This window comes from Topomyia yanbarensis, chromosome 3 (genome assembly GCF_030247195.1).
Source record: "Topomyia yanbarensis strain Yona2022 chromosome 3, ASM3024719v1, whole genome shotgun sequence".
In the NCBI taxonomy this organism is placed as follows: domain Eukaryota; kingdom Metazoa; phylum Arthropoda; class Insecta; order Diptera; family Culicidae; genus Topomyia; species Topomyia yanbarensis.
The window spans coordinates 108,586,044-108,613,783 of NC_080672.1; the positions used below are offsets into that span (position 1 = coordinate 108,586,044).

At 35.5% G+C, this 27,740-nt stretch overlaps 1 protein-coding gene across 4 annotated transcripts in view; it reads right to left on the reverse strand.

Annotated features, from left to right (window-relative positions):
* LOC131690188 (protein Teyrha-meyrha) overlaps positions 1–27,740 on the reverse strand; it is a 102,289-nt gene that overhangs the window by 47,902 nt on the left and 26,647 nt on the right. For 3 of the 4 annotated variants that reach the window (XR_009305527.1, XM_058975763.1, XM_058975762.1), the window contains exon 4: positions 20,354–20,392. The exons of the other annotated variant lie outside the window; for it this stretch is intronic. Coding sequence is in view for 2 of the 3 variants with exons in the window: in XM_058975763.1 (XP_058831746.1) it covers positions 20,354–20,392 (39 nt within the window). In the remaining variant the exon portion in view is untranslated. The remainder of the gene's footprint in view (positions 1–20,353; positions 20,393–27,740) is intronic. 4 annotated transcript variants of the gene reach the window in all.

The window sequence follows — 27,740 nt, forward strand, 5'->3', positions numbered from 1 at the left end:
TAGAACCTCGTCCTTTCATATGGTTTAAAACGCACCGCCATGCTCAAAACCTTTTCCGAAAGGGCTGTAAAAATAAACTTTTACAATGTACTAAATGATCATAAAACAGCATATACGGCTTCGCCCATGAATGCATATTCACTCTGCAGTAGTGCCTCGAGACTGACTGGCCGTGGTGACCAGACCAGCGTTGCGTCGGTAAGTAGCCCTCCGAAAGCAGTAATGAAGACGATGATCGGTTCGAGATTCAGTGGCGATTGTCTTCGGGCTGCGAATGCGGGATTTTACTGGTAGTGGAAAGAATTTATTGAGAGAAAGGAAGTGCATTCAATGAGCTACGCGAATGAGTGCCATAAAGTGACCGCTTCCAGAACATCGCATGTTTATCATCAGGGTGGTTTGATGGTTTGGATGGAAATTTGATGGTGAAGTTTTGGTATGACTAGGTGTTTCTAAGTTATATTAAGTTGATTTAATGTACATAGTTGACTTTTTTGTTGTCGCAAAATGTGAGTGTTTGACTGTTTTGTTGCTGTGGATATTTTTCTGTCAATTCTCTCAAAGTCCAAAAGCTTTTAAAGGTAGAAATGTTACACGCAGCACCCTGATGCTTATCGTTGTTTCAGTCGCTTGTTGAAAAGGTTTATAAAAATCGCATAATAAAGTGCAACTATAAATGAAAAAGACGCCGCAGGTACTAAAGTCTAATCCACTGGGCATGCAATGCATAATATTTAATGGAATAAATTATGCTATTATTGATCTTTTATTCTAGGGTGATGAGGATTGGGAACCAATAATCAACATTAAGCTGGAAGAACGAGAAAACCCAAAACATTTATCCTGAACAGTTGATAAGTTAGCTATGGTGAATTTTCAACTCTCATATATTTTAAAGTCATATTCTCAGATAATGAATCGAGGTACTGGATTCAAAACACAATTCAAAATGTTTGACGCATTTTTAATAATTTTCTTTCCAATCAGAATGTTCAACAGTACTTCAAACATAATCTCAAATGTTGTTTGTAGAGAGCTTAAAAGTGTAGCGAATTTCATTTTATGTCAGTTGCAAACATAATTTTGGTTCTATGCTTGCTCTGAATGAGAATGTCAAGAAAAAATGTACCACATGGATTACGCAGTACACTTATTCTCGAAAATGTAAAAAATGCCAACTTCAGCCTTTAATTTACCCACTTATCACAAACGAATGCTTTGGTTGGTGAAAATTATGTACCGTATGTACATTCACCGAACACAAATCAAAGTAAACAGATCATTCGCCCGCTCAGAAGACAGCGTACTAAATTGCAACCATGTAAACAATTACTCACTAGAATCTTTTCCTCTTTCCTTTACACACCGGCTGATGTACTAGCGCCGGCCGGTGTTGGTATCAAATTACCCCCGACGAATAAATTTCGATTATGCTGAAGAAGGCATTTTTTGTCAATCGTCGAAGCTACCTTTAAGGAAATGATACGTTTCCGTCCTCGAACCATATGAACACGAAATTTCCACTGCATTAAAAACCTAGATGCATCAAAAGGGCCTGGACTTGACGGAATTTCACCAATATTTAAAAAAAAATCTAGCAGAAGAATTCACTCTACCATTACTACATATTTTTAACATGACACTGAAAAATGGAACATTCTCAGAAATACGGAAACAATCTTTTTAGTGCTAATGTTTAATTCAGGTACTAAATCGGACATCCAAAACTATTGCGAGATTGGCATTATCTCATGCATTCCAAAATTATTCGAAAAACTAGTAGATGTCAAAATATTTCAGCAAATCAAAAATCAAATAAGAAGTAAGCAGCATGGTTTTTATAAAGGCCGTTCAACAGTATCAATCCTTTTAGAATTTGTACCATTTACTGTAAATGCAATGTACAACGGCAACCAACTCTCTACACAGACTTTAGTAAAGCATTCGACCGTATTACTTTTCAAACTGCAAAAATATGGCATAGAAAATAAACTCTTGATATGGCTCCAATCATATTCAACGAAACGTAAGCAAACAGTTCAGAATATACTCTTGGAACCAATTGCTGTCGCCGCTGGCAGATCCCAGGGTTCCCACTTAGGTCCTCTTGTTTTTATTTTGTACATAAATGACACTACCTTTATACTCAAGCCTCTTAAAGTGCTATATATGCAGACGACATGAAACTTTTCATGGAAATAAGAAATATCAAAGACGCTGAAGTATTTCAAAACAAAATCAATCTATTCCACACATGGTGTAGCAACAGTCTACTCCAACTTAACGTAAATAAATGTAAATCAATAACCTTCAGCAGAAAAACTTCAAATATTCCCATAGACATACACTTAGGCAACCAACTTGTAGAAAAATGCGAAATTGTAAAAGATTTAGACGTAATCTTAGACTCCCATCTCACATTTGTGGAACATTACAATACAACAATAAATGATACAAATAGTATGATGGGCTTTATGAAACGTTTCAGCTACAATTTTGAAGATCCTTATACAATAAAATTATTATACAATACATCTGTCTAATTTGGGAATGTTGTGGCGTAGTATGGAACCCATACACTGTCGTATTCGAAAAAAATAATTTCTTTTGCACGCACTTCGTAAACTAAACTGGACGACATTTCCTCTTCCATCGTATAAAGCATGTTGCATGCTCAATAATATACAAACACTCAAAGAACGCTGCGAATTTGCCATGCTTTGTTTTATCAACAACATGATTTTTGAACGTGTACAATCCGCATCATTAATTTCGCAACTAAAATTTCATGTACCTAGTCGTCAACTAAGAACTCGTAATTTATTCTAAGAATAATTTTTTAGGACAAACTATGCTAAAATAGCGCCGTCAATAGAATGATTCGTCATTATAATGAAAGTTGTAGGATAATTGACATTTCCATTGATATTGATTATCTGTCGGATCTCGCGTACTTCGCATTCTATTGCATGTGAACAACTCTTTTCGCGTGTGTAGTTTTGTTATATGCTGGCTATATCCAAGGTGCTTTAGAACGAATTATTTTTCACTTTTTTCCTATGAACGATGGATCCACATAGAAACAAATCAGAAAAAGCAAGGATGACTACACAAAACAAAACTACAACATCGAGAAGGAGAAAAAGAAAATCTACATCGGCTGTCCCGTCCCTGATATTTGCTTCCTCGTCGGTGGCGCTGGCTATTGATTTTGAGGTACTGGATGCTGCTTTTTCAGTCATCATTGTAGCCTGAGCAACTGCCTCAAATTTGGAAAGCGTTTGTGGTTGAAGTGGTGGAATTGAAGTTTGTTTTTAGATTGGTTTGCCTAAGATGAGTTGGCTATAGATTGTGATGCATTCTCCATAACATCTTACCCGCAAGTTGTCCCACCTGATTTGGCCTCATTCGTCAAAAAATCCCTCTGATTTAACCTCAATCTTGCATTAACACAATTGCACGTGGATTAGTCTAGTGAGAAGTCGGGCTCTATTGTCTATTATTTGCCATTTATCTGTCAGAGTGATACTAATGGATCACGCGTCAACTGTCAATGCTGTCGTTTGAGAAGGATTGAAAGAGATTTCGACATATCGTCGCTGTTGTGCTATCTTATGACAAGCGCCATTTAGCACATTTCGAGAAAAACGATTTTTAAAGTTTGAGATTGAATATCTTGAAACTTATAAATGGTATAAACAATCCAAAGAAGACAATTGATGCTTCAATCTGTTCTGCATTAATCTCTCAAATATTACGAAGATCGGTTGACTATGTTGCGAGTTTTTACTATGAATGTAAACAAAAGTCGCACTCACACGTGTCATAGGCGTGTATTGATGACAAAATTTGTATGACGTGTCATAATCGTGCATGGAAAATTTTCCATAGAAAAAAATCATCACTTTTTAACTTTTATTCATATCTTTGGGTTCATATGGTCTATAAACATTCGGTGAAATGCATTTTAAAGGAAATGAGTCAGGGAATCTAGAAAAAATGGTTATTCTCGATTACAGTGTTGCCAAATATATTTTATTTCCAGTTCAAAAGTAAAACTGTGTTTTTCTCACAACTCGTATAATTTTCTTTCAAAAATGTTTATGCCATTGTGTTCCTCAGACATTTTCACACATAAAACCGTCTAAAACTTCAATATAACTTGAGCCAATCCCTAGATATAGTGATTTGAAGCAAAAAACTCACAATTTCTTATCATGTTTCTAGCTATATCTAAGTAACCAAGCAGAATTTCAAAATTCTGAAAACGCCACTTTGTAGAGATTTTTCAAACAAGTAATGTGGCATATCTAACTCAGTTTACCCCAAAATGGCGTTTGTCATAAGATAGCACAACAGCGACGATATATCGTTTATAAGAGCCTAAATAGAAAATGTATACAAACTGAGTTTTTGTTATTTTGACATTATGTGACTAAAATACTATAAGATAGACTTAGTTGAAATGCATTTTAGTTGGGTTTATAATCAAAGAAAATAATACAGTGAAACATAATGGGCAGATGGTTATTATTCTTTAAAAATTTCTGTAAATGACAGTTCTATTATATAAATGATACATAATATCTACTGCAGGGATTGTAATTCTCTCTCACTCACGCCAGAAGTAGCTTATCTGATGTCCAATTTTATCGGTTGTTTTATTTATCCGGAGAAATAACACGTTGTATTTATCCGGAGAAGTTGTGTGAGTGCCAATAACTTTTCGTGTGAAAATGTGAGTTTTTATTGTCGCAGTAGCAAACTATCCAGGCGCATTTACTCATATGAGCGATAAATGCAATGCCTGATCTACTGTGATCCTGTCTAATCGGTGGTTGTTGCACACAAACATTCGAAAATTACGATGACTTCATGAAATTTGAAGAAAAGATATGCGGGCCTTTTTGTTTGCATTGGGTCAGGGGCGGATTCAGAAAATTTTTTCGGAGGGGGTCTGAAATTTTGATTTTTAAATTTACTAATTGTACAATACGCTATATGTAATAACCTCATTTAATTAAATCAGTTTTGGAGGTTAAATTTGGTTTTGAATAATTTTGAGTTTAGAATGTATTTAAGATAGAAACTAATTTAAAATTTCCTAACAAGTTCAAAAATTTCGGAGGGGGTCCGGACCCTCCCCTGGATCTGCCACTGTATTGGGTTTCTATGCGCCCATTCGCTGAGCTCTATTAGAAAATATTCTGTCAAGCTCGCCCATTTACACAGCTCTATCTAGACAAAGTGACAAAGTGAGTTTACTGAATTGATTTTGTTCGCTATTTTAGGAAAATAAAACTAAAAGAAACGAAAGCTATGAAATTTAAAGGGGGATAGGTAGTCTAGAGCGAATCAATTATAAAACTTAGAATGGAAAACTAGGACTAGGCAAGCTCAATTGGAAATGAGCGAAGGAAATGTGAAGAATCTTTTGCCTTGTGCTGGTGGGAGTTAGGCGTAGCACTCAAGTCTACCGCATGTTGGTTTATAAAACATAACTCATCATGTTTTATTGCCGACGTCACTTTGCAATATCCATTCGTCTTTCCCTTTCATTGCTTTCGTTTCTTGTAGTCTTAAATTTGTCGAAAATAGCCAACTAAATTTACATAGTAGAACTTTGCGGCAATTAAGGCATAGTAGCAAAGTCAGTTTAGTTGTCTTCTAATAGTCACAACATTTCAAATGACACCCATATTAATGGCGTTTCTCAGTGTTTTGTGATAACCGGAAAGCGCCATCTTGGTTATGAAAATGGCGCCGATCTCCAATTTTCGTTTTCTACTGAACACTAGCCTCCAAGTGACACCCATATTGACGGTTGTTTTCAGTGTTTTTTAACCAGAAGCAGCCATTTTGGATTTCAAAATTGCGCTAATAATCAATTTTCATCTTCTACTAATCACAAACTTTCAGATGACATTCATATCGATGGTAGTTTTAAGTGTTTTGTGGTAACCGGAAGCCGCCATCTTGGATTTCGAACTGACGTCAATCTTCAATTTTCATCGTTCAAAAACTTCGCAATTGCCATTATCCAAAAGGAAACGTTGCCCGAAAATTTCAAAAAGAAATTCCAGAAAAAATCGCAACGCTTTTTCGTTCTAGTCACCTACATTTTTTGGGTGCGGATTTAGTCACTTTATACCATCTCAAGGGGACCTGCGTCACTGAAAATGACTCTTTTAATCGCTTTGTCAGGTGACTTCTGTCATCTTGGGTGACTGTAATCACCTAAGTGACTACGGTGATCGTTTTTCTCGCTGAGGTGACGGCGAGAATAGGGCCCGTAGTCTTACCTCTATTCTATCATTATCCATATACACTAGAGTGCCCAGAAAAATAATGAATTTTTGAAAACTCACTTGGCCCACCCCTGAGTCGATTCCTAGTCCCACCAGGAGTACTTGCTCCAAATTTGAAGCAAATCGGACAAGTCTAGCTACCGGACCAAGGTGCCTGAAGTTTGTATGGGATTTTTCGACGATTTACATGGAGAAAACCCACTAGCTCGCATTTTCACCGCTAGGTGGCACTGTATGCATCGTATTATCACTGTAAGTGAAAATAAGAAAGATAATTTAATTGTCTACAACTTTGCCGAAGACTGCTAGTCAATCCGGCTTTGTTGAAAGAAGTTATTAAACTTTTAGTGAAGTGATGTCTGAGTCAGTTTTGCATGGGGCCTAGCAGTACGTGGTAGTATATCAGTACTAAGTTCTAGCAAACTAAACATTTTTGTGGAATAACGGTTAGATTTAGCTGAATAGTATGTTCGAAAGAATTGCAGTACATAACACGAGTTATGTTTTGGTTAGAAAATTTTAGTTCCACCTGTGACCGCATAGATGGCGCCAACACTAACTTTTTAACGGAGAGAGATAGAATATCGAGATGTTTGGCAAAATTACTGAAAAAATCTTGTTCTACAACTTTGTAGAAGACACCTAATTTCTATCTCTCTCCGTTGAAAAGTTAGTGTTGGCGCCATCTATGCGGTTACAGCTGGAACTAAAGTTTTCTAACCAAAACATAACTCGTATTATGTACTACAATTCTTCCGAAAACACTATTGAGCTAAATCTAACAATTATTCCATAAAAATGTTTAGTTTGTTAGAACCTAATACTGATACACTACCATGCACTGCTAGGCCCCATGCAAAACTGACTCAGACATCACTTCGTTATAAGTTTAATAACTTTTCTTGTTCGAGTCAGATCGCTTTGCAGTCTTCAACAAAGTTGTAGATAATAGAATTATCTTCTTAAGTTTCACTTTTGGTGATAATCTGATGTATACAGTGCCCCCTAGCGGTGAAAATGTTCGCAAGTGGGTTTTCTCCTTGTAAATTGTCGAAAAATCCCATACAAACTTCAAGCACGTTGGTCCGGTAGCTAGACTTGTTCGATTTGGCTCAAATTCGGAGCAGACACTCCTGGTGGGACTAGGAATCGACTCAGGGGCGGGCCGATGGGGGTAAATTTTTTCTGTCACTCTAATATACACCTGTGTTTTTATTCCAATGTTGTCACTTTAATAACAAAAATAACGGCATATTGATTGACCTCTAAATTGCAGTGGACCAAGTGGCTAAAACTTCACCGCCAGGAAATGAATCTCAATACGCAGCAGGAAATGGCTTCAATTAGATTCGAACATATATTAATTTTATAGCGTTTTTTTTTATTTTTTTGGATATTATAAAAACTTTAAGACTCGTGGCTCTGTGAACCTCACGCATTGAGTAGTATAAAAAAACTAAAATAAATAAAATGGAAGTATTTCGCTTTTAGTTTCTTTGCGGACTCCGAACCTGAGGCTTGGATCATATTTAGCTATCTTGGCTTCTAGCTGAAAACCCGAGCTAATTCTACTGGAATTCTACTTAAAAAGGCCGTAAGAATTGTGTTCGTGTCAAATTTCATAACCATTAAAACATGATCAAATGGTCTCATGAATACACCTAAATATGGTTTTTATGTGGGATCAACAGGACCACAATAATTACGTTTTTATAGGTTGATCCCTTTTCAAAACTATGAAAACATTATGTGAATTTGGACCATGAGCTTGTGGGCATTATGGGTTTTTGTCATTGTTTCGGGACCATCATGGTTGTAGGATTTATAATTAGCATATGGGTGATTTTATTCACTACAATGATTGTAGTTTATATTTTCCAGCATATAACAGTACCGACCGACACAAATTTTAACGTTTTTCAGGAGCAACCCGATCAGAAAGAAATAGCAAAATTATTACAGACTGTGTTACTTTGTTATGATAACAAGTTGTGTAATAACTCTGGTCTCGTTAGTTGGTAAAATAACAGAAAACATAACAGAAATTCTTCTAGTATATATCAAAAATATGACAACCTGTGATAGTCTTCTATCAGAATTATAACAAATTTTGTTAGGTTCTCCCACGGCCAATATAGCTTGTATTACCTATTATATAGCATCAACAAATTTAGCGTGCAGATCTAAAAATAGAATAGAATAGAAAAATATAGCATACATTAAGGCGTTTTCGTTTGGCAGCAAAAAGCTTCATGTAGCAAAAGCTTTTTATAGTTTGGTCAAATGATTGCATACCTGCTGGCTGATTGGTTATTACGAATATATGACACGCTGATGGTTATTTGTGGATTATAGCGATTTGAACCTGGGTATTCTGAGTTTTATGTGGATGTTTCCTGCATGAACCAAAGACGTTGCTTTCGACTGATGTTTAATTTTAGCATAATATTCCTCGCATCCGTCAAGACCAAAACGATTATAGATGCATCTTGTTTCCAGAACGCACACATTGAACTTTGCCAAAGCCTAAGGACTGTTTGTTTTCCTTATGTCATACGCTTTGTTTTCATGCAGTTTTACTCACTACTACAGCTGTCTATATTACGATAGACTGAATAGCTTTATGGTATCTTTGCAGATTAGGAAAGTGGCTATTTTTAGATTCTGAATAGTGCACATCGGCGCTTCTCTTGTACGTTAACATGTTTTACACGATTTCTAGTAATAATGTCGATGCGATGTGGTAACATTGAGTGGATAATTTACGTACATTATTTAACGGAGAATACGGCAAATGTTATTTATGATTCCGAATAGATTCAAATAAACAAATACCATAGTTTTGAGGATTGCTTTTTGAAATTTCAAGAGGTTTTGTTATTAGCACTTTTAATATGGGGAAGATCGCAACCTAATAATTCCTAGAAATACAAATGCAATCTATCAACTGCGGATATTATAACAGATAATCAGAAAATTTGAGAAATTGTTGAGGATTCTTCGGTGTGACGAATTCTAGAATATTTCATGTTTTTCTAAAATATATTTTCCATTCTAAATTTTATTTTATTTTAAGGGGAATTATTCAATATTTTTACATTAAAGCTACTTCAAGCATTATTTAAAATTCATTTAAATTGTAACAGCGAACGATAATACCAGCTTTCTAGGCCAGCTTTATGCAGCATACTAACAAATATTAATATTTCAACAATTTGAACAGGTCGCCTTATTTTGTTTTAACTTTCTACAAAATGAATCAAGTATCTTGACTATTACGAAAATTTGCTAGCTCGATGATTTTTTTAAGAGGAACGAAAACCATCGAATACAGCAGAAACATTAGAACATTGCGCATTCAAAGTAATTGTCAGTTCAACCGTAAAATGTCAAACTTATCTTACGTGGAATGAAAAGATATAACAATCAATAATAACACAATAACAAGTAACTCAAACATTTTTATGCGAAGTTTAAAAAAAATGCAACGCTTTGGTAGTTCGGAGAACGCACAAACTGGCCAATTTTAATTGTTCATGAAAAACCCGCATAAATTGGAGAAATCGGACTGAAGATCCTCGAAGATCCTCAAAATACATAACGATATTGTAGAAATCAGTATACATCAGAAAGTTTTTAAGCTCTGAAAATTCGTTTTCGTAATATGCACAATCGATTAAAAGAAAATTAATCATATAACCATTTGACTAAATCATAACAAATAGTTTTAAAATGCTTTTTTATTTCAATTCGCGTTTTATTATTTAATCTGGAGTGCTTGATACTTCCTGCATCTTTTTCAAAATAACTTTTATATGAAAATTATAAACTTTAAAATATCTTGTTGATAACTTTACGATTCCAAAAAAATTTGAATAGGGGGATTGAAACCATATTCGAAATTGTGTGTCATACGAGTGTCTCAGAAAGTACATAATCTTATAATCAAAATGCAACCAAGTAAGTCAAACACCTTACTGACAAGTTACGTCTAAAACTTCGACAATTTGCTTTAAAAAGTTGAATAACGACGCATGAAAAGAGACTTCAGCGTAATAGTAAATGACGGTTATTTGTGTAATGTAATAATCATTCACAGTTGATTGTTTGATTTGTTTATTGGAGCTTTAACCATATGGTCATTTGCCCGCTTTACAGTTTACCGTTAGCGTTCAAAGATAATTGTGAAAGAACATATGTATAACTTATTATAACATCATCGTTATATGCGTACATTAATATCATATTAGCAGTCCAATGATATCACCGGAAGATATAATCTTGATATATGTTTTCTTGCCTTGCTGATTGAGATATCACAAAGATAACACAGTGAGTAATAAATATCAACATGAGATATAAATTTGATAGCTTTCTGTTATGTCTTTCTGATCGTTATAACGTACCGAAACAAAAGCGTTATATAGTTTCTAAACACGATTGCCATCGATTTGTAATTAGTATGCAATGTCCTTTATTATGATACAAAATAGAATTGCATAATATAGCACATTTAAAAAGTAAATATGATATTGAGGTACTCTCGGAATACCAGTAGCTCAACTCCGTCTGTAATACGCTGCAAAAAATCTCAATCCATTCAATGAGTCAACACAAACTCGTCCAGCAGCAGTTTATTGAACTGGTAGGGTAGGGAAGCTAATATCTTATTTATACCCATTCCATCGCTCCATTTCAACTATAGATCTATTCCATAACTTCGGGTGAAAGAACAAAACTTCGTAAATTAGATTGCACTTATAATCGGTACTCACGTAAACATAAATATGACACAACGATTAACGCCATAGCCAACCACCATATGGTTGCAGCTGTGAATTCCACGAGATATTTGTTTAGATTCAACCATTGTTTACGCTCTCGGAATGGAAATTGCAGCTAAGTCCGAAGCAATGCATGGTTTCATGCTAAGTGTTTACATTTTTGTTGATTTAAACGATACTATCTACGAACAAAGCGGTTCAGATATATTTCGGAAGAATATCTACAAGCGATTTATTTTTAGACGAAGGTTCATATTTTTCCACAGCAAAGTGGAAGTTAATTTCTTCCTTTGTTTGAACCTCTTCCGAAATGCCTTCCGTTGAGAAATTTCCGATAGTTGCGCGCCGCAAAGCCGAAGAGCGGTCTGCAAATCAAACAATAAAACTTTACAACCGTTCAGCACTAATGAGCCCTGGCGAAAGTGTGCATATCAATTCCAAACATCGCTTCTCTCGCAACTAGGTCTACGTGAGGTTAGTGCCGTTTTGTACATGGCGGCTAATTCGATGCAATGCTAATATTCAAACCCTAGGACAGGAACCGTAGCAGTGCTGCAATTTCTAATTTAATAAGCAATTAATTAGCGTTAATTGAGGCGCAATAATGCAAACTATTACGATTGCTGCCCTGCTGCAGTCCGGTTGAAAGGGTTAGATGGAACAATTTACAGTCGGTTGAAGTTTTATTAGTTTTATCGTTGTGGTTTGGAGCAATAAACAAGCTTAGGAGCAGTGCTCGCACTAAAGCGCACAATTGGAGATATATTTGCAAATATTAGGTTGGTTGTTGACTTCAACAGTTTTGCTTTGCGGACCAGAATCGACAACGTATTCTCAGATCTTCTGATCAATCGTTTTGCTGAGTATAGGTAAAGTTGATACTTCATAACCATGCGTTACGAGAAGTAGGATTTGAGAACAGGATTTGATCCAATTTGTTGATTTTTTTATTAATGGTTCAAATTCCGGACCCCTAGGACCCTGCCCTGGGTTCCGCCCCTCTAAAATCAATAAGGAATTTGTCGATATAAAACACCTGGTGCTTCAAATGTATCGATGTGTTAGTTATTCAAATATTGGTTCAATAGTATTGATAATTATTGGGAAATCGCCCAATACTACAACTGATTTCGCAAACATTCAATTCAAGATTAGCGGGTGGAGGTTACATAAAATGAGACAATTCGAAAGCGTAAAGACGGATGTATCTTCGTTCCAGAAGATTTGTTCAGGGTGTATTAACACTTTATTTCATTATTGTGTGAGAAATGTGTTCCGCACTAAAAGCGCTGTTAATCGGACAACCGTGATATTTTTTAATAGTCGTGTAATACGCGATAAAAACGTTTAATTTGAATGATTTGAATAAATGATTGAGAAAAAGACCACGAAAGTCAATGGTCACGAAACTCAGTGTGGCTTATACTTCTGCCCGAGCCAATCCGAAGCGAACGACAAAAATAGTTGCATTTATATTATGTATCTTGTCTGAATAACAAAAGAAACTGTTACTATAACTCTAGTTTAGTAATCTGTCGAGATGAGTGAATCGCAGAATCAAGAAGTGGCGATCCGGCCAAATACGGTGATTATTGATGACTCGCATTAGACCGAGCGTTTATGATGTGGAATCTTCTCTGATGGTGAAAAGGGAGGTTAGAATTACGAAAGTCATCTTTTTTAGATGTTCTACCATGTCAGGCATTCAGCGCTGATAGCGTACATCAAAGCGGTCCAGTGGAACCAATTATTTTGAATAATTCAAAACAATGTTCGCCTACAAGATCGTACACAAACTACTTGAAGATTCATGACAGAGAGAAATGGAATCGATTCCGAAGGACACATGTATGAACTACTTCTAGGTAATTCAAATAGTATTTTTGCAAAAATGTTCCTCTCTATATTAAAAAATATTTGTGCATTGCAACCTTTTAGTTTTAAGATATTTAAAATGTTAAAGAAAATAATTTGGCACCGCCAAGCTAACGCATTTGTTCCTATTAAATAAACGAACTGAATAAAAAAGAGTATTTTTGTTGTTCGAATGCCGTTGGGCCGATCAATTTCCTTCTACCTGGAACTGCAGTACAAAACATAATGCGATAGCAGTGTTACACAGAGAATTCTTTGTAAATGTCAAGCACAAACTAACATGCCAGTTCTGTCAAAAAACGGCACATCACTGCCTTGCTCAGAAGCCGCTAAGGTAATATTGGCAGCGGCAGAAGCTGCGCCAAGCACCTCAACATCTACAGCCACTACCATCATCGAGGAAGTTCACACTCGCATGCGCAAAAAGCAGGGAAAAACAGATGTTCGCGAGCATAAAGGCAGCAACCACGAAGATGACACGGAAGTGTACAATAGAAAGATAGACGTGAACGACCCCCAAGACGCAGTTGGCGAGGAAAAATATTTCCTCGCCTCGTAAACAGATTTCCAAGTGCAACGGCTAAGCGCTTGCGCAAAATCTGCCGAGCAACCATTAAAACTAGTTTTATTATTTTTACTGTTTGCATAATGGAAATATGTAAAAATCACACGGCTTTGTTTGTTGTTTAACCCTCAAAAATGCAAGCTAAACATGTGACTTCAAGAAGTATCGCTCCTAAGACTTAATGAAAGCTTCTTTTTTGTTGTTTAATCAGTGAGAGAATCGAGAGCCCGAAAACGATCGTTCATTTGTATTTCAAATTACTAATTCATTGCAACTAGAGAATTATAAATAGCCGGGCCTCTGGGACCCCTTGCCATGTGGTCGTCGCGATAGCAGCTTTGTTTATCACTGTTAGACGATGATTTTTGTGTTTTCTAGTGACTCTCATACAGCCATCTCCTGCATTTTTTCAACCTTTACTACGTATGTTAGCTATGATTTTGGGGATTCCGTGGAATATTGATTTTCCGGCAGTTATTTTTTGGTCAGTTCTTGTGTATCACAAGATATCGAAGGTCGTTTGTTAGAGTTGGTTGTACTAAATAAATTTTCCTTTCTTGCTTTGGCCCATGGCTTACCGTAGTGTGTCGTCTGGTTACAGAATTGACATGAGGGCGTTTGCCCAGAGTATGTGCATAGTAGACTGGACCAGACTCTACTAATTCCTTTTATGGCTCTTAGTAATTGTGCAAATTTTGGTACCGATCGATTGTGTCTACGGACCCTCCAAAAATTTCAAAGTTGGAAGTATGGAAAATCGGTTAACATTGAAAATATATTAAGAAATTACCTCATTATTCAATTAATGAGAACATTATATATTTCTAGAGGGATTCTTCTACTGAACACATTCGTGGAACATTGTAAGCTTGTGAAAATTCGAGAAAAATTATTGTATCTGCCACCCGCGGTGGGTCGGAAGTCATGTACAGAAAGTTTCAATAACATCTGAGAAGGTGCAGCCAACATTTGTTCGAGTTGGCGCGAAATTCGTCAAAGTGCCTTGAATTCTGGAATAATCACATTTTAAGTTACAAAAACCGAACCATGAACAAAAATCATGTGTTTTCTAATTATGTTCTATTTTCAGCCAGTAACGCTTATAAAATGTTTTTATTAGTGGTGATACTTGTTTTTATTTTGTGAACTTCAGTCACAGATTCCACCCTACCATTACTAAATCGATTTTCTGCACGTGAGTTAGTTCACAACTTTATGAACTTTATTCATAAAACCAAAGGTTAATTCGTGATTTTGTTCATAGCTTGTGGAAAACATATTTACTCGTGAACTATTTCACAAAACCCGAAATATTTTTCATAGACCCTTTCAATCATCGTGAACTAGTTCATGATTCCAAATATATTTTTTGTTGGAGACGAACCACTGCGACCAGTATTTAGATCTATTGTGGTAAACCAACTATAATAGTCATCATTTAATATACGTACTCGTGAAATAGTTCACAAAATCACACAATGTTATTCATGTAAACGTGAACTGATTCCTGATTTCTAGAGAATTAGTTACAACTCACCATTCATGATTCATATAGTTCACAAAAACATGAAATAATTTTTATATATTCGTGAACTATATTCATGATTCCTAGTAGATTAGTCACGACCTACCGCTCAAGCTCGAGCAATAATTTACAAAATCGAAAAACATTGTTCATGTATTCGTGAACTAATTTATGATTCCCAGCGACTGACCATTCATGCTCTTGAAATAGTTCACAAAATCATGAAATCTTATTCATGGAAACGCGAACTGATTTCTAATATAATAGTCACACAGGACCGTGTGGCCGTGAAATAGTTCACAAAATCAAAAAAATATCGTTCATGTCTTCGTGAACTAGTTCATGATTTCTAGAAGTTTTCACGACTAACAATTCGTGCTCATTAAAAAGTTCACAAAATCATAAAATATTATTCATGCACAGCAAAAAATATAAAAATAAACAAAAGCGTATTTCATAATATAGCAGGAAAGCAATTCGTGTAATTATGTTTCACGAATAAATTTACGCTACATATCATGCAGATAAAATGAACCCTGAAAATCATGCAAATTTACATTATTCTGCTTGAGACTTATGCGGTATTCATTCAACTTTCAGCCAAAATATCTTATTTTTACACGATTTTATACGAAACGGTCTTGAGCTGAGAAAAACTAACTTTGTTATACGCATACATGCACGAGCCGCAGTTCAATGCAGTTGGATTGTTCACGTTCAAGCGAAACTTTTATGCGCCAATTTGCAATCATGTTATTATGTGTCGCTTCAGCTCAGTCAGTATGGGGGTGCCTTTGGTGAGTCAATGATTATCGGTTCAAGTCCTGGTTTTATCCATCGGGAATTTTTTTATGCCAGTATGGTCACCAAAACATACGTAAGTTATTTATAGCACGATCTGTGGCCAATGTAATATTAATCACACGCATAATTTTTCACTATTGGTCGCGTTCTTTTTATGTGCATACTGTTAGCATAATTTTACATGAAATTTTGTATCTGTGTGGATTTGTGAACAAGGTTGCCACTACTTTTAAAAGAATATCTGACAGATCATCTAAAAATGTCTGGCAAAATCTGTCACTTAACAGCGACCTCAAAGTTATCGAAATTTATCAATCGATTTTTGATAAATTTGGGAAAATATGCCCCAAATTTCCAAAATGTGTGTGCAAACACTTCTATAATTCAAAAATCTGGCAGAATGAGAGGTTTTTTATCTGGAAGCTGCAAAAAACTCTGGCTGTGCCAGATAAATCTGACATAATGGCATCCCTGTTTGTGAACTGGTTCGTAGTACTTGATTCACGATATATCTTGAGTGCTTGTGATGTTTAGTAGACATCCGTAATCATTTTCTGTTTCATACAGATCTGCCCATGGTCTTGAAATTTTCATGTGAACTATTTCACAAAATTTGGGGTTTGTTGTGAAATAGCATATAGTTATGTACAGCCTATAGCGATTAGTAATAGGTACGAGTAGTAGATATAAGAAAACTATTAGGACATCGAACATCATTATTCATTCGATAAGGTTCAATGTAATGTCTGGAAAGAAAACGAAAACTGCGCTGAGCATCAATAATATATTATAGAGCAACGAATCTTGTTCGCGATGTTGTTCGCACAACAAGAATCTGTGAATCAGTTACGATTTTATGAACATAATAATATTGTCACGTTACTCCGAGTTGAAAATCCGATAATAATTATACATGAACAGTAGTTACATTACTTCACGGGTCAAATTCGAACGTGAGTTCAAGAATAAAATATCACGATAACGTGCATATGAATTACGAAAAACGTGACTTAGATTCTAATATCATTCACGGGTCAAATTCGAACGTGAGTTCAAGAATAAAATATCACGATAACGTGTATATGAATTACGACAAACGTGACTTAGATTCTAATATCATGAATTGCTCATAACTCATAATTAAAATATCAAAAATCGTGACTATAATCCTGAAATCATGAACACAAATCGCTCTACGTGTGACTAAAATATCACGATAAAGTAAATAGAAATTACGGATTCTGTGACTGTGATCCTGAAATCATGAACATAAGTCGCACTACTCTGCCAGAACAATTCAACGCGAAACTCGATAATAAAATATCATGAAAGCGTGAATATAAATTACGGATATTGTGACTAAAATCCTGACATCATGAACGTAAATCGTGCAACTCTGCCAGAAAAAATCTGATATTTAACTCATGAATAAAATATCACAGTAGCGTGATGTCAAATTACGAAAATCACGACTAGGTTCCTGAAATCATGACCATCGATTTAGTTGATATACTACAAACCAGTGTATCTCCAAAGTATGAATGAGAATCATAACAATAACAAAACATGTCCAGGGAACAACTACAGTAACCCAACCAAAAATTGCAGTTTGCTGCCATGTACCTTTTTTGCGCGAACTAGTTCTTTAAAAATGCACATAGTTTCATGAATACGAGGATTATTATTCATAATTTCAGGAACCTGGTCACAATTTTCGTAAATCGCTCAGTTCACGTGATCGTGATTTTTTGTTTATGAATTAATGAACGTATTTTTTTACCACGCACTTTTGTCATAACAGGAACAATTAATGGTATAATTACCAAAACGGAATGTTTCCATTTTTTCAGTAATTTATAAAACAGAATGTCTCTAAAAACTATCGAAATATATGAGCAGCTCATTTCAGTAGCTTTTAGAGGATTGTGTATAAATATTTATGGCATACTTTTGAATTAGTTTCGATCTTAATATATCTATCTCCCTTACGTGGCTAATACCAGTGATTAACAGTGTTCTACAAGTTTGAAACATGTTGTTTCATAATAAGAGCTTTAAGCAAATCTGTAAATAAAGTTCCTTTTAGTGATGGTCTTTTCATACAAATTAAGTTGAAGTCAGTTGAAGAGAGTGGAAACATGGAGATTTTGCTTTGATGCTACCTTTCTGATTGTTTAGCTGAATGGCAGACATAGGATCTTTTCAAAACTTTTCAAAACGAGACACTCGGATTTGTCCCATTGAATGTAGCACGCGTGTTAACTCTCACTTTCAAGAGCCCTGCAATGTATCCTGTATTTGTATATGTACCAGTGCATGGGGCAACAGTACAGACGGGTACAAAGATGTAAAGATACTTCAGTCCCCGAGCGACATAATAAGTGCAATAAAAACGAGAGCTCACCGGAATGAATTGATCAACAACAAAAATATAATAAAATACAAGTCATTCATTATTCGATTCCCTGGCACGACAACGAGAGGGAGAGTTGAAGATGAAAGGACAATTTTCCGTTTTTATGATCTTGCCGTTGCTGCGCTTTTGCGTTTGCAGTCAGCTATTGAAGAGTCGATTGTCCCCTTGTTTTTTTTTGCACTGCGCCGCAACCGGTGTGCACTGATTTTGGAGTGATTTTTAACAATGGTCTAATTGACAAATTACTAGGGGTAGGAAACTGTTTCGATGTACGCGAGAGTCAGTCCATAGCCGGCAAAGGTTTTCCCATGTCCAACTCAACCATGGATCTTTCGTCGGTACACACAACATAACAAATGAACAAGCGTGCGACTGCGGTTTTCCAATTTCAATTAGCACAAAACAAATTCATAAATAATTTTCATCCGACCGACTGCTAGGTACGTTGGGTGTCATCAAACGGCTCGATACGGTACAATGGCAATTGAGCGAGCATCGGAGCAGCAGCGTGATTTCGGAAGGACACAGTGTCTCTTTGATTTTTCCCTCGGGGGTTTGCTAGAATTGTTCCAGGCAACGGGCTGGCGAGTGCCGGTTTGTCGGCTGCCGGCTGCTAACCGATGTCGGGTAGGATGTGTAAAAATGTAATAACCATAGGGGTTAGAAGATGACATCGATTATTTTATGAGTGCTGTATTGGTTGATTTATGGCATAGAGTGCTTGTTCGGGATAGTGTATATATGGAAGTGATGCTCGACTTTCTGTCTGCGAACATTTCACAATTAGAATTGAAGCGACGAATCAGGAATAATAACTGGAATGATTTTTGTGTGTCTTGGTGTGAATAGTATTTTTGGTCAGCATAATTAAATTCAGCAGATATTTTTCTATCAATTCGTATATTCGTTTAATTTGGTCTTGATCGCGAATTTGAAAATTCGTTGCTCCACCGACCTGACCCGACCCGACCCGAACACAAGAATTTCAAAATAGAAGAACCATAACTCAACCCAATGAATTTGGGAAACTCTCAACTCATTTAAGCTGATCAAACTCGATCATTTCTAATTACAAGTATTTGATGGGATTCTTTCAACTGATTATTTTTAGAAATTCACGATCGTAAGAAGTATCAACAATGAGCTGAACATACGTGTATCTTCTATTTATGTCAACCGCTTAGTTTTATTATTGTTTGCGGTCTCCGTCTTGTAACAATCATCATCTTTTCCCCCGCTTGCTTAACCGCCAAAGATCACAGACCAGCATTTTGCTATAGCATAAAAGCAGCCAACCTTGTTTGGTTTGGTTAGATTGTTTGAAATTTCCAATCCGATTGAGTTGAACATCATCACCGTCCATATCGGTGTGTGAAACATGATGGAAACGATACCACTTTGCAATGTGAGCAGCCGAAAGGAAAGAGGTATGCAACCATTTGTCTAACAAAATTATTTAAATAATCGACCAGAGTTTAGCTGGGGTTTCCGGCGAGGCGATCTATTTGAGTAATCTTTATGGCCTTCCCGCTCGTCGGCTGTGCGATCTCGATGATCACGCGATGATAGATCTCCTGCTCGAGTTTCTTTTCTTTGCTTTGACGAGACTTTTCCACTTTGAAGCCATTGTACGCATGCTGTGTACACACAGCTAATAAGATATATGGCACCTTGTAAGGTTGTAAATTTTTCTCTCAGAGATTTCCAAAATACCATGGCGAAACCCGCTTGAAGCGTTGGTGGTGTCGTACCCGGATGGAAATTGTTTTGAAATGTGCGGTGGAAAATCTTAAGAATCCATTAGGTCGAGAATGTTAATTTAAACAATACTAGTCATCGGGACCCCTTTTGTCGAGGCCAGAAGTAAATGGGAAACGGTGTCCCATATGGTGGGCGTTTGTTTGAAAAACGTTTGGAGAAAGAACAAACTGTATTGTGTTGGTATGTTTGCCTTTCAGTTCATCATTGGTAGATTTGTAACAAAGAAAGTGTGTTTGTAATGATCGAACATCCATATATTTATAAGGAGAAGGCTTAATAGTTGTATATTAAAATACAGGTGAAAAAATTGTTTACCTTGTTTAGTGAAGCATTGATAGAAACGGTATGCCGCCACTAGAAAGATATAGAAAAAATCAAAATTATGATTTATTTTACAATTTATTGGATTCATGCATCCAAAATGATCGATATAGCAAATTTGGATAATTTTCAGATCAGATATATGCTTTTTTCTTTCCAGAATACTGAACTAAAGCATATCAAATTGGAAAACTATGCATCAGGGAAAAGTTTGTTTGAATTATTTGTGCAATGTTCAGATTATGGCGAAAGTTCTTTCGATGGTAATACTTTTGTCTATAAAATCTCGAACTTTCTGTGGTATACCCGTCGCCGAGCTAGACAAAACTTTTAACTTTTATTTTGAATAATTCAAAATTTAATATATTTTTATGTTTGTAAACAGGTTAAAAAGAGGTTTGTTTAAAATATTAAATCTTAAGCTCTGAAAAATCCGACTAGAGTCGAACGGCTTTCATTGGAAATGTCATTCATTAGGCATATACTCGGGGCCCTTGCGTGGTGTTCCGGTGTCTTTGGCGGAGTCTCAGCTTTGCGCTTTTTGGTTTTTATATTGACTTTCTTTGGCAGTTCGATTTTCGAATTATAATTTAGCATGTACACACTGTTATCCTGTTATCAACACTCTCCTAAGGCTGGCGTTCTTGACAAGATCCAACTCGACCAACAGCACGCTACCCCTCTGCGCAGGTGAAATTAAATTGTTGAATAATACTCCATTTGGTAGATCCTTAGACTTATTATATTCTCAAACAATGTGCATGGAGGGTGACATACACCGATGGAAAATTGAGCAGAATTTCAAAATGAGTCTGAGAAACTCTAAACAATTTTCATTAAATTGCAGTACACGTATGACTTTCATTGAAAAATTGAAATTTTGAGAAAATCTTCCGAAAGCGACGCGGAAAACCGTACTTTTGAAGTCTATTTCTGGCTGGGCTAGGTATTAAAATGCGACGAACGGAGGATTGTTCCGGTAAACTTACGTGCATATCGGTTCACTGAACTAACAATTTATTACGGAATTCAACCCGCCTCTATCATACAACAATCCGAATAATTTATTTGCATATTGGTCCTTTCGTCAACCGTGATATTTATTTCCGATGAAACTTGTAAAAATACGGAAAACCCCGGTTTCCAAAAGATTGAACTGAAGTTCGTTCGTGTTTCAGTGCTATTATAAATTACATATAAATTCAACCCGCAAATCTTGAATTGTATATTCACTCGTACATACGAGTTAAAACAAATGCGCTTTTGTGATCTGTTATTGATAAAGGTTTTTACACATGCTTCGGCGCCTATATCTGAGAAAATCGAATGCATCCAGTCATACATCGAGTAAAGATAGGTGAACACATTTTTGCTGTACTATGCTCGGACTTGTCATTGAATTTATTATATCTTCCGTAATTTATGTCTTCATAGTCTGCATGTTTTCACCTTGCGCTGGACTTAACTAAAATAAACTTTTCTGTAAATATCCAGCAGATGATAAAATGGATTTCTTTTTCAAATCAAACACATTGAACTCGATCGGGCCGTATCTTATCTCTGAACTAAGTGTTTTAAAGATTTTGAAATAACTGGATACAAATATACAACTGTGATATCTCGAAAGTTCGTCCAGATAAGCTTCAAATTGTGATATTCTGTCTACAGCAAGCAACACTGGTGACTAGTCTTCTATGAAATACTATCGCGTCTGCATGTCTACTCGTAAAGTTGAGATCGACGGTGTCGTTCCCGATTAGAGTTTTTCATGCGTGGATCTACCGAAACACGGGATGACTTATTGAAGGACCACTTGCTTCGGTGAATGGCAATCGCACTGGACGGTACAAAATTGTGTGTCCCTTCAGACTCATATTGTGTGACCTTTGGTGAAACTGCTTCTTCATTTAATCCTTATCTTCGATAAGGATTATTAGCCTGTTTGGTTTTTTTTGTACCGCGCGTCATGTATTGCAGCACTGCACTAAATATGAGCAAATCGGCCATTGTAATAATAAGACTTGGTGTGACAAATGCGCAGAAAATCATGTTCCTATTGTGATATGCACCGCGTTCTACTCACTTTTTTGTAGAAATACTAAAAGAAACACGTCACTTATAGCGACAAATCATTACGCTCTCTTGGCTCAAGAAGATTGTGACTCTGGCGATCCTCATGTGGGGATATCTTTTACTACTACTAAAAACTATATGTAGACCAGATACTTTCTAAAGGTTTAAATTTTCTTTTTTTCTTTCTCGAGTATGCACAATAAGTAATAAATCGTGCAAACCCTTAATTGAAAAATTATCTCGAAAACGCAACGTAGGGGTTAGGTATTTTTTACAAAGAATGTGTATGCAAAGTTTGAAATAAATCGGTTGAGTAGTTTTTGAATGGCAAGCTAACACCGCAAATCGTGTTTTTCCAGAGACGTTCTACAAAAAACTACGTCACCGAGTCGCTTGTCAATATTTTTGCATAGCAAAATTACAGAATGTTATTGAAATGATAAATTACATGTACAATGTACAAAAGTTTTAATCAATTCACTCCACCCAAAATTTCTAAAAAAATCGGCGGAGAAGTTCTTTTTTTCACGCTAAAACCCTTAGCCCCCCTCCCCCCATAAAATTAATAATCCGAATAAAATGAATACGATGAATATAACGAATAAAGCGAACAATATGAATAAAACGAATAAGATGAATTAAATGAATGACATTAAACAAGATTTAAAAAATAAACGAAATAAATAAATATTATGAATATAATTAATAATATAAATCAAATTTAAAAAAAAACATTATAACATGAATAGAAATGATAAAATGAATAAAAAGGAAATAAACAGATTGAAATGAATTGAATTATTGAATAGAAAAATTCTTATAAAAAGATAAAAGAATCAGAATAAATTGAAGTGCGTCAGATCAATAATTTGCTTTAAATGATTAAAATGAATTAATGCATAAACAGTAAGAATACTAAACTGAAGAAAATGAACGAAAGGTTCGACGGGGAAAATAATTGAATAAAAATTTAAATGTATTAATTAAATAAACTGATCCAAAGAATAAAACAAATAAAATAGATGAAATGAAAAAAAAAATAACTCAAACGAACAAAACGAATTAAAAGAATACTGAATGAAATAAATGATTAAAATGAAACGATGATATACTTAAAATTATTTCAATAACGCATAAAATCAACAAAACGACTAAAAATCATAAAATTAATAATCTGAGAAAATAAGTATAAGGATTGAAATTGCAGACAAAAATAATTTAAATGAAAAAAAATTATTAAAGCAAATTAGACGAATATAAGAATAATTTTGAAACAATGGTTTCAAAAAGTTATGAAATGTTTGTGGAAATCCCATTATTTGAACAATGGCTAATCAATAGACAATGCAGTCTTTAGTTTTTCATTTGATTTCTGTATTCACCTTTTTTGGTTCCGTTCTTCTTTTCTTGGCAGCGTCCGGTCTGATTTAACACAGACCAATTTAGTGTCGATATGCTTAGAACTTGCGAATTCTTTTATTCAGAATTCCCAATCCGGAGATATGGACCATTGAATCTTATACAATCCAGTGCCATGAAATCTATCTACTGAAAAACTATCAGAAGTATTTGAATTATTTTTAATTTTTTGCAAATCAATATGTTTTAGTCACATTGATCATGAAAAATCATTCGCAAGACCAATTTTCGACCCCTTTTTGAACTTTAACAAATAAATAAAAATTCATCATTTTGTTTTTTCTCGGTGGTAATATTTCATTCTAGTGACGACCAGAGCCAATTCGATACAGAATTTGAAACTGTTTTGCTTTTTGCTTTCAAATGATTCGTTTCCACGAACTGATGACACTCACCAACAAATCAAACGAGTTTGAGCAGCTTTTTTAAGAGACGCCATAATAAAAAATGTTTTAAAGTAGTTTAATATATGCTCTTTTATCTCCAAAAAGTTTAATTTTGAAATATTTTTGGAACAATAAATGGAATTGTTTTTAAAAAAACACGTTTTTAAGAGGAACCTGGCCTTAAAAACCTTCAGTATCGAAACTGTAAAAAATATACATTGTTCTTCCAAAGTAGTGTTCTTTGACCAACATTCAATCTTGAATTTTACAATATACATACTGATTTCCGCTGTGAACGAATTTTTAATTTCTGTACTGGAGTTTCATCCTAGCCGACATTTTCTGGTGAGAACTTTTGAAGCTATTCTTATACTTAAGGATCTCAGTTCGATATTTACGCTTTAAGTTTGTGTCCAATTTAATTCCATTTTAATATATTTAAAGCGAGTTTTTTGAAGTATGTTACGACTTCTACTTTCAGTCGCTTAAATCTGTTGTATTTGGCGTTTTTGTAGGGGATGTTTTTGGGGCTGCTTTTGTAGGGGTGTTTTTTCATTATGCTGGCCCAAAAACGTTTGAAGCCATTTTGTATGTATTTAATTTTGATAATTTCAATATTTATGGCGTGACTAAAATTGAGCTTCCATTACCACATTTACAGATTGCTTGATAAAAGAGGTATTTCTATGTGACATTGTGACCAAATGCTAACCCATTTTAATGCTTAAATCAACATTTTCAGTCTTCTTGTCTCAGCCACTGAACTAATATGCCCAATCATGTACAATGGTATTGTTTTCGTACATATAGAGTACTTGACAATCTGTAACTGTAAATACTTTAGGCAAGTGATTGCAAACTTTTAAATTGACTGACAGTTGTACATATGACAGCTGGAGGAAAACAAACCCCCAAGCAGTGTGAGTGAAATCATTTGCATAGAACTCTATACCATAGGATCCTGGCTAAATATTGTTAAACTCGACGTAGTGTTGTACGCTACACATAAGACAAAGTTGTGCCTCTGTCAAATCCTTGAACGATATCTTTGTATGGTGCAGCTGAATATGGGGGTTTCGCAAAACTACACAAACAAAATAATGAAATTTAAACGACATGTAAATCAATACGAATGTAAACATACATAGCTTGAATCAACAATTTGATTGAAAATTAAGTTGAATTCGATGCACTCAATGAGAGCATCAAAAAGCATATGATTTTACACTTTCGTTCGTGTGATATTACATGTCACTTATTTTACAGCAATATTGCAGTAAAATTACAATTAAGTGCATTGGTATCCCGTTCAATGAAGCTGTAATTTTCAGTCAACGTGTAAAAGTAATTAAAATTCGTTGAAGAAAGTACGACAAGTTGTGTGTATTTGTGGCGGAACTAAATTTTACATTTATATTCATGCTCCAAATATGTGCATGGAAATGAATTCAAAATTACAATATATTTTTCTGTGTAAGTCACTTTTTACTCTTCAACAGAAGCCCTACCACACGAAGGGATGAGTGAATACTGCCACACAAGGCACAGAAATTAGCACTATGAGGAGATTCCTTCAACAATATCGTTAGGCTCATTTTGTCAAAACAGTAGCTGCACTTTTTATACACGGGCGGGACACAGTGAAAGAATGCGCCTCAGAGCAAATAAAGAGAAGAATAAAAACGCTCTCTGCATTTTTCATGCGAGTCACCGCTCTTCTCTTTTACAAAAAAACCTCTTCCCTCCGATGTGTGTTGCTCCCATGTATGCATTCTACTCCAAGGCTGCACACAAAAAAGAGTATAAATAAAGAGGCTCTTTAGTGTGCATCTTGGTCCTACGCGCACGGAAGCAGGGAAGGCAACCAAAACGTTCTTCCGATCAAACTCTATCTGAATTCTAGAGAAAATTTTCAATAGGACGTAAGTAACATTGAGAGCCTCTCTTTGTTTACTTTCTCTTTCGTTTATTACGACGTCATTACAACACTTTGTACTAATTTTCCAGTACATATAGAAAGCCGACGGTTTTTACTACAATATTATGCAAACAGTAGAGTAGTAAATGTTGAAATGGCCGAGTAATGAACAGAAGAGAAAGACTTCAAAGAGAATCTTTCATTGTTACTTACGTCCTATTGAAAATTTTCTCTAGAATTGTTGTTTTATTCGCCTTCCCCCTTGTTTGCTAGTGAGAGGAGACACAAAAAAGTAGCTCCTCTTTGGGCGAAATTCTGCACCTCTTGGTGCACGGCTCTTTCTCTTTTTCGTTTTCAAGTTTCTCTTTTTTCGGGTGATCTGCACATCGCAGTGTTCTTGTGCTGCCCTTTTTTCATCGGTGTATTTTGCTCTTTGTGCACATTGTGTGAGTAATTAACAAGACTGACGGGCCGTAATCTCTCATGTTCGAAAATAATTTTTGACGTGGGGTCCATCCCCCGTGTATTTGCGCATATGTCAGCGACTGCGGCATCGCATATGCTGCGACAGTCCCTATTAAAACAAATAAATGTCCGTTAAAACTTGCGAAAAATTGTTCTCTGTTGGGCTTTACTTAACCCTTTATAAGGCCCAGAGTTTGGGGCTATCAATGAATGTTATATTAATAGGAACACGGTTCTTTCATTTAGTTTAGAATATATTTACAAATATACCTGCAACCGCCCGTCAGAAAACGTCAGTCTTCGTAATTTCCATCGAGATTGGAGCAAATATAAAGACAAATCGAGCAGGATCAGAAATACAGAAAGAAATTAAGGTGGGTTACTGGTTATTACCTGATTAAAAGTAAATAACCCCTGGATTGTGAGGATAAGTTGAAAAATTATTACAGACGTTCATTTATTCATTTTACTCATAAACCAAATTTTCCGATGAAAAATAGTTGTTTTTACAAAATTGCATCACCAACTTATAGGGTCTAGTTTGAGGTGGGCGTAGCGTAGTTGGTAAATCGATTGCCTTGTACGCAGCACACCTGGGTTCGAGTTCCGACCCCGCACATAGGGTTGGAAATTTTTCATAACATATTTTTCTAACCCGAACAGGCGAATGACCTTAAGGTTAAAACCTCTATATTCGAAATGAAAAAAATTATAGGGTCTAGAGTATTTTTTTCAAAATCGAGCTAATTTTATTGTTCAAAAGGAAATTGCGGTATTTTCCCAAAAACTCCACCAATTTGACACTTTTCACTGTATATCAATAAAAAGTAATAAGAAGGGTTGCCAGACTCCTAACAAGTAGATTTCAAAAGATTGGAACACTTCTCACTTCATATTCCTGCGTTATGAACGAAACGAAAAGGTGGCAATATAGTTATTACTGTCTTATAAAGGGCCTCCCTTTTTTGTATCGTCGAGCCTTTGATTTAGTTAGAATTATATAGACTTATTCAGCTGCGTTAGTATTGTGTCGTTTTGACGTTTAAATTGGGAGGAAAACAAATCATTTGCACTGCGAATTGGGAGGAAAACAAACCGCTTGTGGGCTTAAGGGGAGGGC